This window comes from Anser brachyrhynchus, assembly GCF_964034855.1.
Source record: "Anser brachyrhynchus genome assembly, chromosome: 20".
NCBI classification, from domain to species: domain Eukaryota; kingdom Metazoa; phylum Chordata; class Aves; order Anseriformes; family Anatidae; genus Anser; species Anser brachyrhynchus.
This window is the reverse complement of record NC_137713.1, coordinates 12,336,864-12,348,203: the sequence shown is the minus strand read 5'-3', so window position 1 is coordinate 12,348,203 and position 11,340 is coordinate 12,336,864. Positions and strand designations below refer to the sequence as shown.

Sequence of the window (11,340 nt, the reverse complement as noted above, 5' to 3'; positions counted from 1 at the left end):
GTCTGGCAGGGGCTCGGATGCAGAGTGTCCTGGAGTTCCCCAGACAGCCATCCAGGCTCCCTCAGGGGCTGCGTGGGAGGCTGCCTGAGATGACTGGGAGCTGTGGGAAAAGCATGGGGATGTGGGCCCAAGTGACGTGCATGTTGAGCTATGAGAGCCGTGAACGTGCACACGAGGGGTGCTGCTGGGCAAGCACAAGGCTTCTCCTTAGGGATCTGGATGCTCACTTGGGAGAGGAAGGCCATCACAGCTCTTCAGGAAAGGCACTTTCAAGAGGAAAACACCCCAAGGAAACGGTACGAGGATAGAGCGTGCCGGAACCCAGATCCAGGCACCTGTGTGGGCTGAATGTCAGTAAAGCTTATAAGCTGTGTCAGTTCCCTGCAAGATGGGACCACAATCAGCACTGGGATGGGCACTAGAGCACATGTGACCATTAATGAGGAGCCAAGCCATCCAAAAAACAGCCAGGCACAAATGGCCAGTCTTTCTACCAAGTCCCTGCCTTGCATGGCTCCCCAGACTGGGCATTCCCAAACAGTGCTGCATGGGTTTATCAGCAGCTCCCGAACAACCTGCCCTAGCCCAAGCAGCTACTGAGTCACCTTACAGTGACTGCCTAATCTGGTCCTATGAGTGTGAATCCTCAAGGTGCGCAGCTACCTCTCCCAGGTCCAGGGAGGCAGAGTGTCTCTATCTTACTGAAGGTAACAGTCCAAAACCACAGTGAGTCAGGAGCCTTTGCTGGGTTGCAGCAGCCCTGGGTGGCTTTCTGTCTGTAGGAGCCCTGCAGCACCCCCGGGTGCTGGCCCCACTCAGTGGGATGACATGGCTAGGCCCTGGCACCCCAGTAGTCCATTACCTTTCTTTATCCAGTGGCCCCCTGGCAGACTCTGGCACAAGATGACTCCCTGCGCTGAGGAGATTCTTCCAAGCCCCAAACCTGGAGCTGGGTCTATCCAGCTTGGGGCCAGGGCAGTGGTCCTGATGGGAAGCACACACAGGGTTAGTGCAATGCACGCCTCTGGGGAGCACAGCACCATCGACTGCCTGCCTCTTGGCTTCCAGAGTACACAGGCAGCGCCTTGCCATTCTGGCAGCTCCAGTCCCTTACGCAAGCAGACCTGGGAGGACAAAGTCCTGCACAGAGCCACAGGATGGGAGCATCGGTAACAGGTAGGAGCTGGCAGAAGCAGCAAGGGTCCTGCTGGGGAGGACGATCCTCCTGTGCCTCTCCTTACTGTGCAGTGACACTTTCACCAGCACCCATGCCCCACGGGGCCACCACCCACCACAAGGCCTTTTGGGGGAGGGTGGAGGGGAGGCGAAGAGGGGATTTGCCTCCACTTGCCCCAGGGAAGAGGGAAGAGCTGCTACTGTGTGTGGAATGTGCCCCCACATTCATTCCTGTGCCAAACTGGGGAAAGGTGGTCTGGAGTGCAGGCCCTGCTGGCTGCGTGGTCTCTCTGCTCCCCCCAGCCAGGTGGGTGAGCAGCAGCCCCAGCCTGGGAGGGACAGGAGACCAGGCAGAGAAGGGCTACCCCTGTCAGCCTCCCAGAGACCTTTTGAGCCACAACCCTGCTCCACTGGAGGATAAAAAGCAGGACTGGGCTGGCCAGCAAGTGGCATAGCCACAACAAACTGCCCCAGCTGGGCCTCCCTGCACAGCAGGTGCCGAGCTGGCAGCAGGGCTGTTAATAGGGAACTCCATTAACAGAGGAGTTGCCGCAGGGGATGCTGCTGATGGGAAGGGAAGCTGCCTCACCCGTCCCTATATCTGCAGGTGCTGCCAACCATGCAGCCCTTCCCCAGGACCTTTCACTGGGGCTCAGCAGCAGCAGGGCTAGGGTAGAGCTCTGCGCAGCAACTCCAGGGCAGGTGAGCATTGGGGCTGTCCCCTTGGTGCTGTTCAGTACCCTGCTCACACAGCCTGCTCCTCTCTGGGCAATGCCCTGACCTTGCAAGGTCTCAGGTGGTGGCAGGCTTAATCCAGACTTATCTCAGTTTACCTGGAGCTTTCATTCAACTTAGTGTAGCAACAGCTAAACTCTGCTTTTGTCCTGTTTCCTCCCCTTTTCCACCTTGAGCTTCTGATGTTGGCAACTCACACAATCCCTTGCCATTACACCACTGCTGTCACAGTTAGATACTGATGGATTTCCTCTGGCACTCATGGCACAGGTACCCCACAAGGACTGTGCTCACTTGGCTAATGGAAAACCAATTGCCCCTGGCAGCTTTCCATTAGGGAAACAGCTTGGGAAAGAGGAGAAATATTAAACATGATGACAGTATTAACACAAGACAATGAAGGTGTAGAAACTTCATGTGCTAGGAGGTGGCAGTAGGTCTGTGAATCTGGACTACCTCCAGCCAGTATGTGCCTGATCCAAAATCCCTCCTGGAGCAGCAGAGCACTCAGGCCCAACCAGCATGGAGGTGGTGATCTGGAGATCAGTGTCCTGGTTTCAGCTAGGATAGAGTTAATTTTCTTCTTAGTAGCTGGTATAGCACTGCATCCTGGACTTCTGAGAATAATGTTGATAACACATCAATGTTTTAGCTGTTGCTGAGCAGTACTTACACCGAGTCAAGGACTTGCCTGCTTCTCATACTACCCTGCCAGCGAGGAGGCTGTGGGTGCACAAGAAGCTGGGATGGGTCACAACCAGGACAGCCAAAAGGGTATTTCATAACTTACAGCGTCATGCTGAACCATAAAGCTAGGGGACTGCTTGGGGAATGGCTGGGCATCAGCAGATGGTGAGCAATTGAATTGTGCATCATTTGGTGATTTGTTGTTGTTGTTGTTGATTACTGTTTATTGTTTTTGTTTGTTTTTTCTCTATTAAACTGTCTTTATTTCAGCCCATGAGTTTTTGGTCTTTTCTTACACTGCCCAAGCCACTCACAGTTAGGGACATAGATTAGCTCAGCTTTGGTGTCTGGATACTTCACCCTCCAATTTCAGACACAAGCACCAGGCACAGAGCAGGAGAGCCAGATGGCTTATAGAAGTGCTTCTCTACCCCCAGCGTTAAGCAGGGAGCACACTGACTAGTCTCAGTTCCTCCTGTTCTGTGCAGCACCAACCCACTCCCTGCCTTCAAGTCAGTTCATGGCTGGATACAGGGCTTGACTGCAGGAACAGCCCACAGCCCTGGGCCTCGGCACTATACACAAAGATCAATCTTGAAGACAAGTATTTGGCAGGGCTGCCTTGAAAACCTTACAACCCATGATACCAGGAACTAGAGATGTATTCCTGTACAGTACCCACTGCTTCGCATGGCTGTTGCCAAGCTCTTCCAGCCTGCAAGAGACTGGCCAAACTCTGACTGGGAAACAGCCTCTGGTCTTTCAAGAAACTTGCCTTACAGCACAAAAATGCATCAGTGATGGCACTCGCCACAGCTCTAGAGGCTTTCTGTTCATAACCAATTTTGAACACCAAGCTCCCTCTGCCCTTCACATGTTGATGTTTCAGGACTATTATCCCACATAGAGGGGGTGGAACAACAACCAAAGAGGATCCTGGAAAGCCCTCTATGTGCTCCCAGGCTGAATTTCTCCAAACACGCAGCACTTTTGAGCGCCTGCAGTTGGAATTAGTAAAATTATTTCCAGAAGAGGCAGAAAACTCTCCTATAGCAGCATATATCCTGCACTGGTACACATTACACTCTGACATGCTACTGCGTAAGGCTCAGTTCAGTATCACGGAACTCCACAGCTGGAAAATGTTAGGCATTCTCCTTTCACAAGTTTATATTGGAAGAAAACATAACCCGGGGTCACTGCAGTGAGACGGGAGGGTTCAGCTTCTGCACAGAAGGTGCAGCCAAGCCCACCAAATATAGTGCAAAGCAATGCAGACAATACCTTTGGCATGCTAAGCATTGCAATACCATGCTATAGCAAACTTCATTCTCTTCAAATAGTACAGGGGAAACTTGCACCAAAGGAAACACAGAAGCTCCTAGAGACAATCTTTCCTAAAACATTCATTTCCTAAACATTTCCTAAAATGTTCCTAAAACACTCTGTACTTAAATAGGTAAATACTCTTCTGTGCAAATGATGCTTAGACACATGCAAAACACAAGTAACACCACTCAGTGTCCAGAAGCGTACCGCTCCAACCATAAAGGCCTATACGAGATAGTCTTGTGCAAAGTTCCTAGCAAGCCCTAGACAGGACAGACTGTTCTGAATACCAAAGTATTTTGGGCAGCATCTCTAGGTGGTGTCACATGCTGACTAGGACATGGTTTCATTCTTGTAGGACCAGGTTTCATTCTTGTAAGGCTGCTGAAGCTGAAATTTCTGTAGTCGCCACAGAGTGAGGCAAATCCTGAATGGAGACAAAGGCAACGATGAAGTCTGGAAACCAATGCTCCCAAAACGCCCCAAATATATAGTAAGAAGTGTGAAAGCATAGAGGTGGCTAGTTTCAGATTAACGGAAAACCACAGGGAGTCATTAGTCAGCATTGGCAAGAGCACCCCCTACAAACACACACAGCACACAAACACCATTGTCAATCATTTAATCTCCACTGCGGCTCAAGAGAAGACACGTGGTTCCCACCAGGGTCAAAGAGCAGCACTGATGGTGGAGACATGTCAGAGTCCACAAACCAAGGTCCACGAACCCATCAGGCACAACATCTGCAGGTCATACTGGCAGAAGGGGCACGCTGCAACCTATCGAGAAGGGCCCACATGTGATACCCAGTGGTCATACAGTATCTGCAGGTCACACTTGCAGAGGTAACACATCACAGCCACGTACTGTGGCCATGCACTGTCTCTAAAGATCACGGCAAAGGGGACAGGTCACAGTCTGAGGAGCTGAGCCCACATACAGTGCCTGCTGGTCGCACGCTATCTCTGAAGACCGCACTGGCAGAAGGGCCATGTCATGGCCTGAGGAGCTGAGCCCAGGCATGACGTGGGTGCAGGGGCCATGCCCACCAGTGAGCTCCGTTGTCCTGTTGCAGCGGTGAAGCTGGGCTGGTGCCCACACGTTACTTGAGGCCGTAGAGCAGAACGACGCCCAAGAAAAACAGGAGCCCGACCGAGAGGTCAGAGACGAGTTGGAAGCGGCCTTGGGCCGCGGCCTCCTCCCGGCGGAGGCGCAGCTGCTCCCGCCGCGCCCGCAGCGCCCGCTCCCGCTCCAGCTGCTCCCCGTAGTGCGCGCGGTAGAAGGCGTCGAAGTCGAAGGGCGGCGGGACGGGCCCGCGGGGGGAGCCGGAGGCGGCGGCGCGGGCGGGCGGGGGCTTGGGGGCGGGCGGGCGGCCCGAGGGCTTGGGGGCGCCGCGCACGTCCTCGCGGCTGAGGACGCCGCGGTCGTACTTGCGGCGCAGCGCGGCGCTGCCCAGCACCAGGTAGGCCTCGCTGACGGCGGCGAAGCGCTCGGCGGCGGCAGCGCTGCCCGCGTTGCGGTCGGGGTGGTACCGGAACGACTGCTCGTAGTACGCCGTCTTGATCTGCGCCTGCGTCGCCGTGGGCGGGACGCCCAGCACCTCGTACAGGTCGCGGCGCGGACCTGAGGCCTCGCCGCATCCCCGGTGCCCGGCGCGGCCCGGCGCCAGGCCGAGGCCCGGCGCGGCGAGCAGGAGGCGCCGCAGGCGACCGAGCGCCGCCGGCTCCATCGGGCCCCGCCGTCTCAGCGCCCGCGCGCCGCCATCTTGGGTGCGGCGCGCTCTGCGCCGGCGCTTCGCGGTGACGTCGGGGCGGTGACGGCGCGCGGCAGCATGGCGGCCGGCGGGCGGCGGCCCGAGCACCGTGGGCCGCCCGAGCTGGTGAGGCGGCGGGGCCGGGGCCGGGGCCGGGGCCGGGGCCGGGGCCGGGGCCGGGGCCGGGGCCGGGGCCGGGGCCGGGGCCGGGGCCGGGGCCGGGGCCGGGGCCGGGGCCGGGGCCGGGGCCGGGGCCGGGGCCGGGGCCGGGGCCGGGGCCGGGGCCGGGGCCGGGGCCGGGGCCGGGGCCGGGGCCGGGGCCGGGGCCGGGGCCGGGCCTCACGCCTCCCTCTCCCTTCTCTCGTTGCAGTTCTACGATGAGGTGGAGGCGCGGAAGTACACGCAGAAGTACGGCGGGGCGGGCTGGGCTGGGCTGGGCTGAGGGAGCGGCTGCGGGGCCCGGGCCCGGGCCTGGCGCGCCCCTTCCTGAGCCCTCCTTTGCCCTGCTTTGTAGCTCCCGGGTGAGGGAGATCCAGGCGCAGATGTCGGAGCGGGCCGTGGAGCTGCTGGGGCTGCCCGAGGACCGGCCATGCCTCCTCCTGGACGTGGGGTGAGCGGGGCCCAGCGGCGGGGCGCAGCACGCAGGCCTGCGGGGATTCAGCCCGGCATGGCGCTGGTGTCTGCTGCAGACTAACAGAGGGGGATATCGCTGTTGGGCGGTGGCTATCCTAGAGCGTTGTCTGGCAAGGCCTGTGATCTGTTACCACCCCTTCCTCCCTTCAGCTGCGGCTCTGGGCTGAGCGGGGATTTTATCTCTGAAGAGGGGCACTACTGGATTGGCATGGACATTAGCCCTGCAATGTTGGGTGAGTGGTCTCTCCTCCCCTTTAGCGCTCACTTCACCTCAGAGGTGATTGCTGAAGTCGTGAACTTGGTACTATGAGCTGTCCTCTGTTCTGTGCAGATGTGGCTGTGGAGAGAGAGGTGGAAGGAGACCTTCTTCTTGCAGATGTGGGTCACGGCATTCCCTTCAGGCCTGGCATGTTTGATGGCTGTATCAGGTGAGTTTGTGCACCTAACCAAGCTCTCTTGATACTCTGCATAACTGCGTATTTTGTACTGTATACATGGTCTGCTTATGTTGCATGACAGTTGACTGTGACTGTCCTTATCTGTCACTCTGTTTGCTCCATGCCAACTTGACTCCAGCTCTCTGGGACAAGCTGCTGAGATTCCAGATTGTAGAAGCAGCAGTTTCCCAAGAGATGCTTGTCTGTGTTTTGTGGTAGTGAGCTGGGAAGATTATTGAAATAAATAAAGTGAAGGTGGAGATAACATCAGGAGAGTTGAGACATGGACCTAGGATGAAAACCTAAAGTATTCCTGTGACATTGACCTAGGGATTGACCTCACAGCTGAACTTGATGGTTGATTTTGAGGTGAAGGGGAAAGAAATACTTTTCTTAGAGAATACCTCATAAAGGTACTGGACAGGAGCAGGGGCTGTCTGTTACTGATCTGAATCAGTTTGGGATTGCTCATTGTCAAAACCTGTATGGCAGCTTGTGGGCTATGCAAGGGCCCCAACCAAGCATTGAATTATTTGAGCACCTGGCCTGGGGGAGATGTCTGGTGTTTTTGTTGTGCTTGAATAAGCTTGAATAACTGCTGTGCTATGTTGGGTTGTGGCATAGCTTAGGGAGTCTCAAGAGGGATTCCTGTAGTGTCTTGGCTGCAAAGTGGAAGGCAAAGTTACATGGGGAAAACTAATTAGTTTCCCTGATGCCTAACACATGTTTAACAGTGAAAGGAATCTCAAAGGGAGGTTATGGGCTCTGCTAAAGAATTGATGGCTCGGTGTCTTGAGGGTCTTGTTCTCTTTCTCAGTATTTCCGCAGTGCAGTGGCTTTGTAATGCTGATAAGAAGTCGCACAGTCCTCCAAAACGCCTTTATCAATTCTTCTCAACTCTTTATACCGCCTTGGTAAGTGTCAGGCTCTCTCATTCAGGCCTCTGTCTATTTTTGTGTCCTCACTGGTGCCTTTTAGGAAGACTTTTTAAGTAAATGCTACTGAAATATAAGACTAGCAGGAGCACCTATTTCCTGTCTGCATTCCTTTTTGCATGGTGCCCTGTGTTTCTGTAATCCCTGCTGTTAGCTTCATGCCCTGCTGTGCTGCGGAGAAGCTGACTGCAGTCTGAGCAGCTCTGCTGGGAGAGTTCTCTAGGAGGTTTTAGGAGTTGGGGGCTAGGGACTGGGTGACCAGAGGGGAACCCTGTCTTAACAGGGTTGTGATTGACTTTATTTCCCATAGGCCCAAGGATCCCGAGCCGTCCTGCAGCTGTACCCTGAGAATTCAGAACAGGTACAAGATACCACTTGGTGGGGAAGAGGAACAGGCAGAGCAAGGCAGAAAACCTGTGTGCTGTTTGAGGCTTTGAATGCATGGTATTGCCCCACATCAGGTCTGTGTTTCTGTCCTTCCTGCCATCCATAAAGCTCTGCAAGAGCCAGGAAAAAAACCAACAATAAGGAGAAAGCCATACGCAATTTCTGCTGCTTCACAGTTTGTTTTGGGCTGTGCCTTAAAATCAAAGAAATTGACAGGACTTGATTTAAATGGGCTGTGCTGGATTTTTGCCTATGTGACTGGGTTTGAAGACTGGGCTGTACTTGTCAGCACTGTACTGTAATTCCCAAGGGCTGGAAAATCCAGCCTTGTATACCTCTCCTGGAGAGTTTGCTGCTCCACTGAATGCAGGCAAGGTGGAGGAGCAGGGAGAACAAAAAATACAGCAGGCTGCTGCCTGGATGGAACTGCAGAGCTTGGGGCTTGGTGTAGGGTTTAATAGAAGTAGGGTTGACCCATCTTGTGCATACACAGTTAGCTGTGACTGAGTCTAGAAGTCCCTTGGGCTTTGCTTGTGGGTGAATGACATTTGCATGTGCTTATTTTTCCAGCTGGAGCTCATCACGGCCCAAGCCATGAGAGCTGGCTTTACTGGGGGAATGGTGGTAGATTACCCCAACAGCGCCAAAGCCAAGAAGTGAGTCCTATGTTTCTGTGAATGGGCCATGTGTCGGGTGAGGCATAGCCTCAGCAGTGATTTTTACAAGCTGTTTTTCTCTTTTCCACGATTCAATCCTGGGCAGAGGTGACAGTTTAGATCTGACTCTATAATAGAAGATCCCAGTCTTGCTTGGGGACTGGGAATCACATGCTGAATCTCAGCTTCATGTTCCTCATACTCTTTTCCCTTCAGGTTCTTCCTCTGCCTCTTTGTTGGGGCTTCTGGCACGTTACCAAAGGTGAGGAACTCCGCCTAGCAGCAGAAATGCCTTCCTGGCTGCTGGGTTATGTGGAAGAGCTGTGGGTGAGCAGGAGTCACACCAGCCAACTGCATATGCAGATGTGGCTTCACTCTTTATGTTTCTTTGTTCTCGTCTGGTTTCTGTGCCACAGTTTCTGGGAGATCAGTTTACTCCTGTCCCAGTCCCTCCCCTTATAGAGCACTGTGTTTCCCTTAATTTATTTAGATGGCAGTGACCACTAGCTCTGTCTGCACCAGGTGAAAGTTCCTAATTTTGCTTTTCAGGGCCTTGGTACTGAGTGTGCTGACGGAGAAGAGATACACCAGGCAAAGTTCACCAGTGTGAGGTATTGTATGTGGGGTGCAGTTTCAAGTCCTCCCCAGTTTCAGGGGATGTAAGTGCTCAGTTTTGCTGATCGAGGACCACAGTGCTGCTGTGTGTGAAGTGGTGGGAGGGAAGGGACTGGGGGTACTGGGAAGACCGCTGGCAGCCCAGATGGGCACTGCTTTATCTTACTGAAGGGCTCCAGACACAGGGAATGTAACAGGTTGGTTTGACTAGAGGGCTTTGCTATGGCATCAGGGAGCTGCTGTTGATGCTCACCCTGGAACTTCAGCTGAGCATTCAGATTGAGGTGTGCTTTCTGTCCAGCACTCAGCTCTTCAGCTCAGCACTGTAGCATAGGTTAGTGGTGGTGGAAGGGAGGTTGTTTACAGTTCTGGTTATGTCAAACATTTTATTTTTTTTTGGCGGGGAGGCGGGCTGCTGTGCTTGAAACCTGGTGTTCCCTTCCATCCTCTGTCAAGTTCTTTGCTGTCTGACTGTGTGCAGCTGTGCCCTGTGTGGTTTCTCCTGCTGGCAAGGTCTCCTCCTATAGTAGTGGTGCAGGGAGGAGCCCCCCCCCTGCAGCCAGTGGGAGAGACAGAGAATAAAAAACAGAGGAAAATCGTCATGGCTGCCAGCAGCTGGTGGCTGCCATGTTTTCCTGCCTCTTACACTGCTGTGCTCTGCTCACTTAGTCCAGGGGGTACTTCATCTTGGAAGGCAATAGCAGAACTGGCAACTTGTTGGGAAGCCAGAGGCTTTGTCTGCTTTGTTCAGAGTAGAACAGACAAGGGGAAGGTGGCTGTGCTTAAGCACGCTGCTGGTATGTCAGATGTGGCACAGGGGAGTGCTGGTCTGCTGCAGCCTGTGGAGGGTAGGTGTCCCTTGGCTCAAAGCTGTGGTTGGTGGCAGCCTCCCTCCTCCTGTGTGTCTGGAGCTGGACTGTGTGGGCCTTGTCCACAGTGCTCCTGAGCCTCTTTTATCCCTGGGGAGTGGGAAGGCACCCGTTGTTTTTATGAGGCATGCCTAGGTCTGGGCGGAAATCTTCCAGGGCACAAAAGAGTTCCTCCCCAGCTGCTGTCTGCTGTCTCTGTAGGACACGGTTCAGAAACACCAAGGGCAAGTCTGTGAAGAAAAGCCGGGACTGGATTCTTGAGAAGAAAGAGCGCAGGCGACGACAGGGCAAGTAAGTTTAGCTGGGTCCTGCCTCTGCTGAGGTTGACTGTGCTACGCTGGCTTGCTGTCTGTCACCCACTCAAACTCCTGCCATGAACTAGCTTCCCTTCCCCTCCCTGTGTGTCACACTGAGTTGCTCTCTGCTTTTCTTCACAGGGAGGTACGAGCAGACACAAAATACACAGGTCGAAAGCGCCGACCTCACTTCTGAATTGCTGTGGACACTGCTGACGTGGAAGATGGTGTGTTGGCCTCTCCAGTCAGCCTCCTGTGAATGGCACAGATGGGCACCCCAGGCCTGGGACTTGTTGGAACAGGTCACTGGGGCTCTTGCAGGTGTAGACTGGCTCAGGTGCAGCCAAACTGCCAACTGCAAAGCTGCCACACCTGTTTTCTCTGAAGGCAGAGTGGCACAGAGTTCTGTCCGATTGGTGTCTGCCATGCCATTGCTTATCTTCCCGATGGGGCAGTGAGCCATCTGGAGCTCCAGGTGAGCCAGAACATTATATCCAGCTTCTTCACTAAACAGTCAACAAGTAAGAAGTGTTGCTGGTCTCCTGTGTTGTGTCCTCAGTGCAGGAGAGCTGAGGTGGAAAACAGGTTTCCTGCCAGCTTCCCCTCTGCCTGCAGGCAGGTAGCCAGGCAGTATAAAGGTGTGCCTCCCATGAGGGCCAATATTCCTCCAGGCAGAATGGCAGAAGTGTTATCTGAACTTTCCTATGGTGATTCCTCCTGCATCCGCTTCAAATCAGGCCCACCCTGTGTGCATTAATGCTCTGAGGGTGTTGGAATCTCTGAAGTGCAACCCTTGCTGCCTGTCACTTCCTCCCTTCCCTTTAAATAGAAG

General features: G+C 54.5%; 2 protein-coding genes across 3 annotated transcripts; one reads left to right on the top strand and one right to left on the bottom strand.

Annotated features, from left to right (window-relative positions):
- Window positions 1–4,534: 4,534 nt before the first annotated feature.
- Window positions 4,535–5,656, bottom strand: DNAJC30 (DnaJ heat shock protein family (Hsp40) member C30; the record flags this gene model as incomplete). The annotated part of the gene is made up of 1 exon (XM_080563344.1): window positions 4,535–5,656. One exon carries the CDS (start codon window positions 5,654–5,656, stop codon window positions 5,030–5,032), a length of 627 nt encoding a protein of 208 aa, XP_080419470.1. The 3' UTR covers window positions 4,535–5,029.
- Window positions 5,657–5,709: 53 nt separating this feature from the next.
- On the top strand, window positions 5,710–11,033 carry BUD23 (BUD23 rRNA methyltransferase and ribosome maturation factor). 2 transcript variants are annotated; one of them, XR_013941240.1, is made up of 12 exons: window positions 5,710–5,806; window positions 6,051–6,088; window positions 6,195–6,290; window positions 6,464–6,546; window positions 6,645–6,741; window positions 7,568–7,664; window positions 7,996–8,146; window positions 8,643–8,728; window positions 8,945–8,990; window positions 9,278–9,339; window positions 10,414–10,503; window positions 10,650–11,033. XR_013941240.1 is itself a non-coding variant. In XM_080563340.1 (12 exons), the coding sequence occupies exons 1-12, from the start codon at window positions 5,759–5,761 to the stop codon at window positions 10,702–10,704; spliced, it is 849 nt and encodes a 282-aa protein (XP_080419466.1). In that variant the 5' UTR covers window positions 5,710–5,758; the 3' UTR covers window positions 10,705–11,033. The 2 variants fall into 2 exon arrangements, 1 of the variants encoding a protein (XP_080419466.1); XM_080563340.1 differs by having other exon boundaries at window positions 7,996–8,046.
- Window positions 11,034–11,340: the final 307 nt, after the last annotated feature.

Bases quoted from the DNA above. Each gene is read 5' to 3' on its own strand.
- BUD23 (XM_080563340.1), top strand. From the start codon at position 5,759: ATGGCGGCCGGCGGGCGGCGGCCCGAGCACCGTGGGCCGCCCGAGCTG. The intron at 6,742-7,567 runs GTGAGTTTGTGC...TCTCTTTCTCAG, and splicing joins ATGTTTGATGGCTGTATCAG to TATTTCCGCAGTGCAGTGGC. The intron at 8,991-9,277 runs GTGAGGAACTCC...TTTGCTTTTCAG, and splicing joins CTTCTGGCACGTTACCAAAG to GGCCTTGGTACTGAGTGTGC.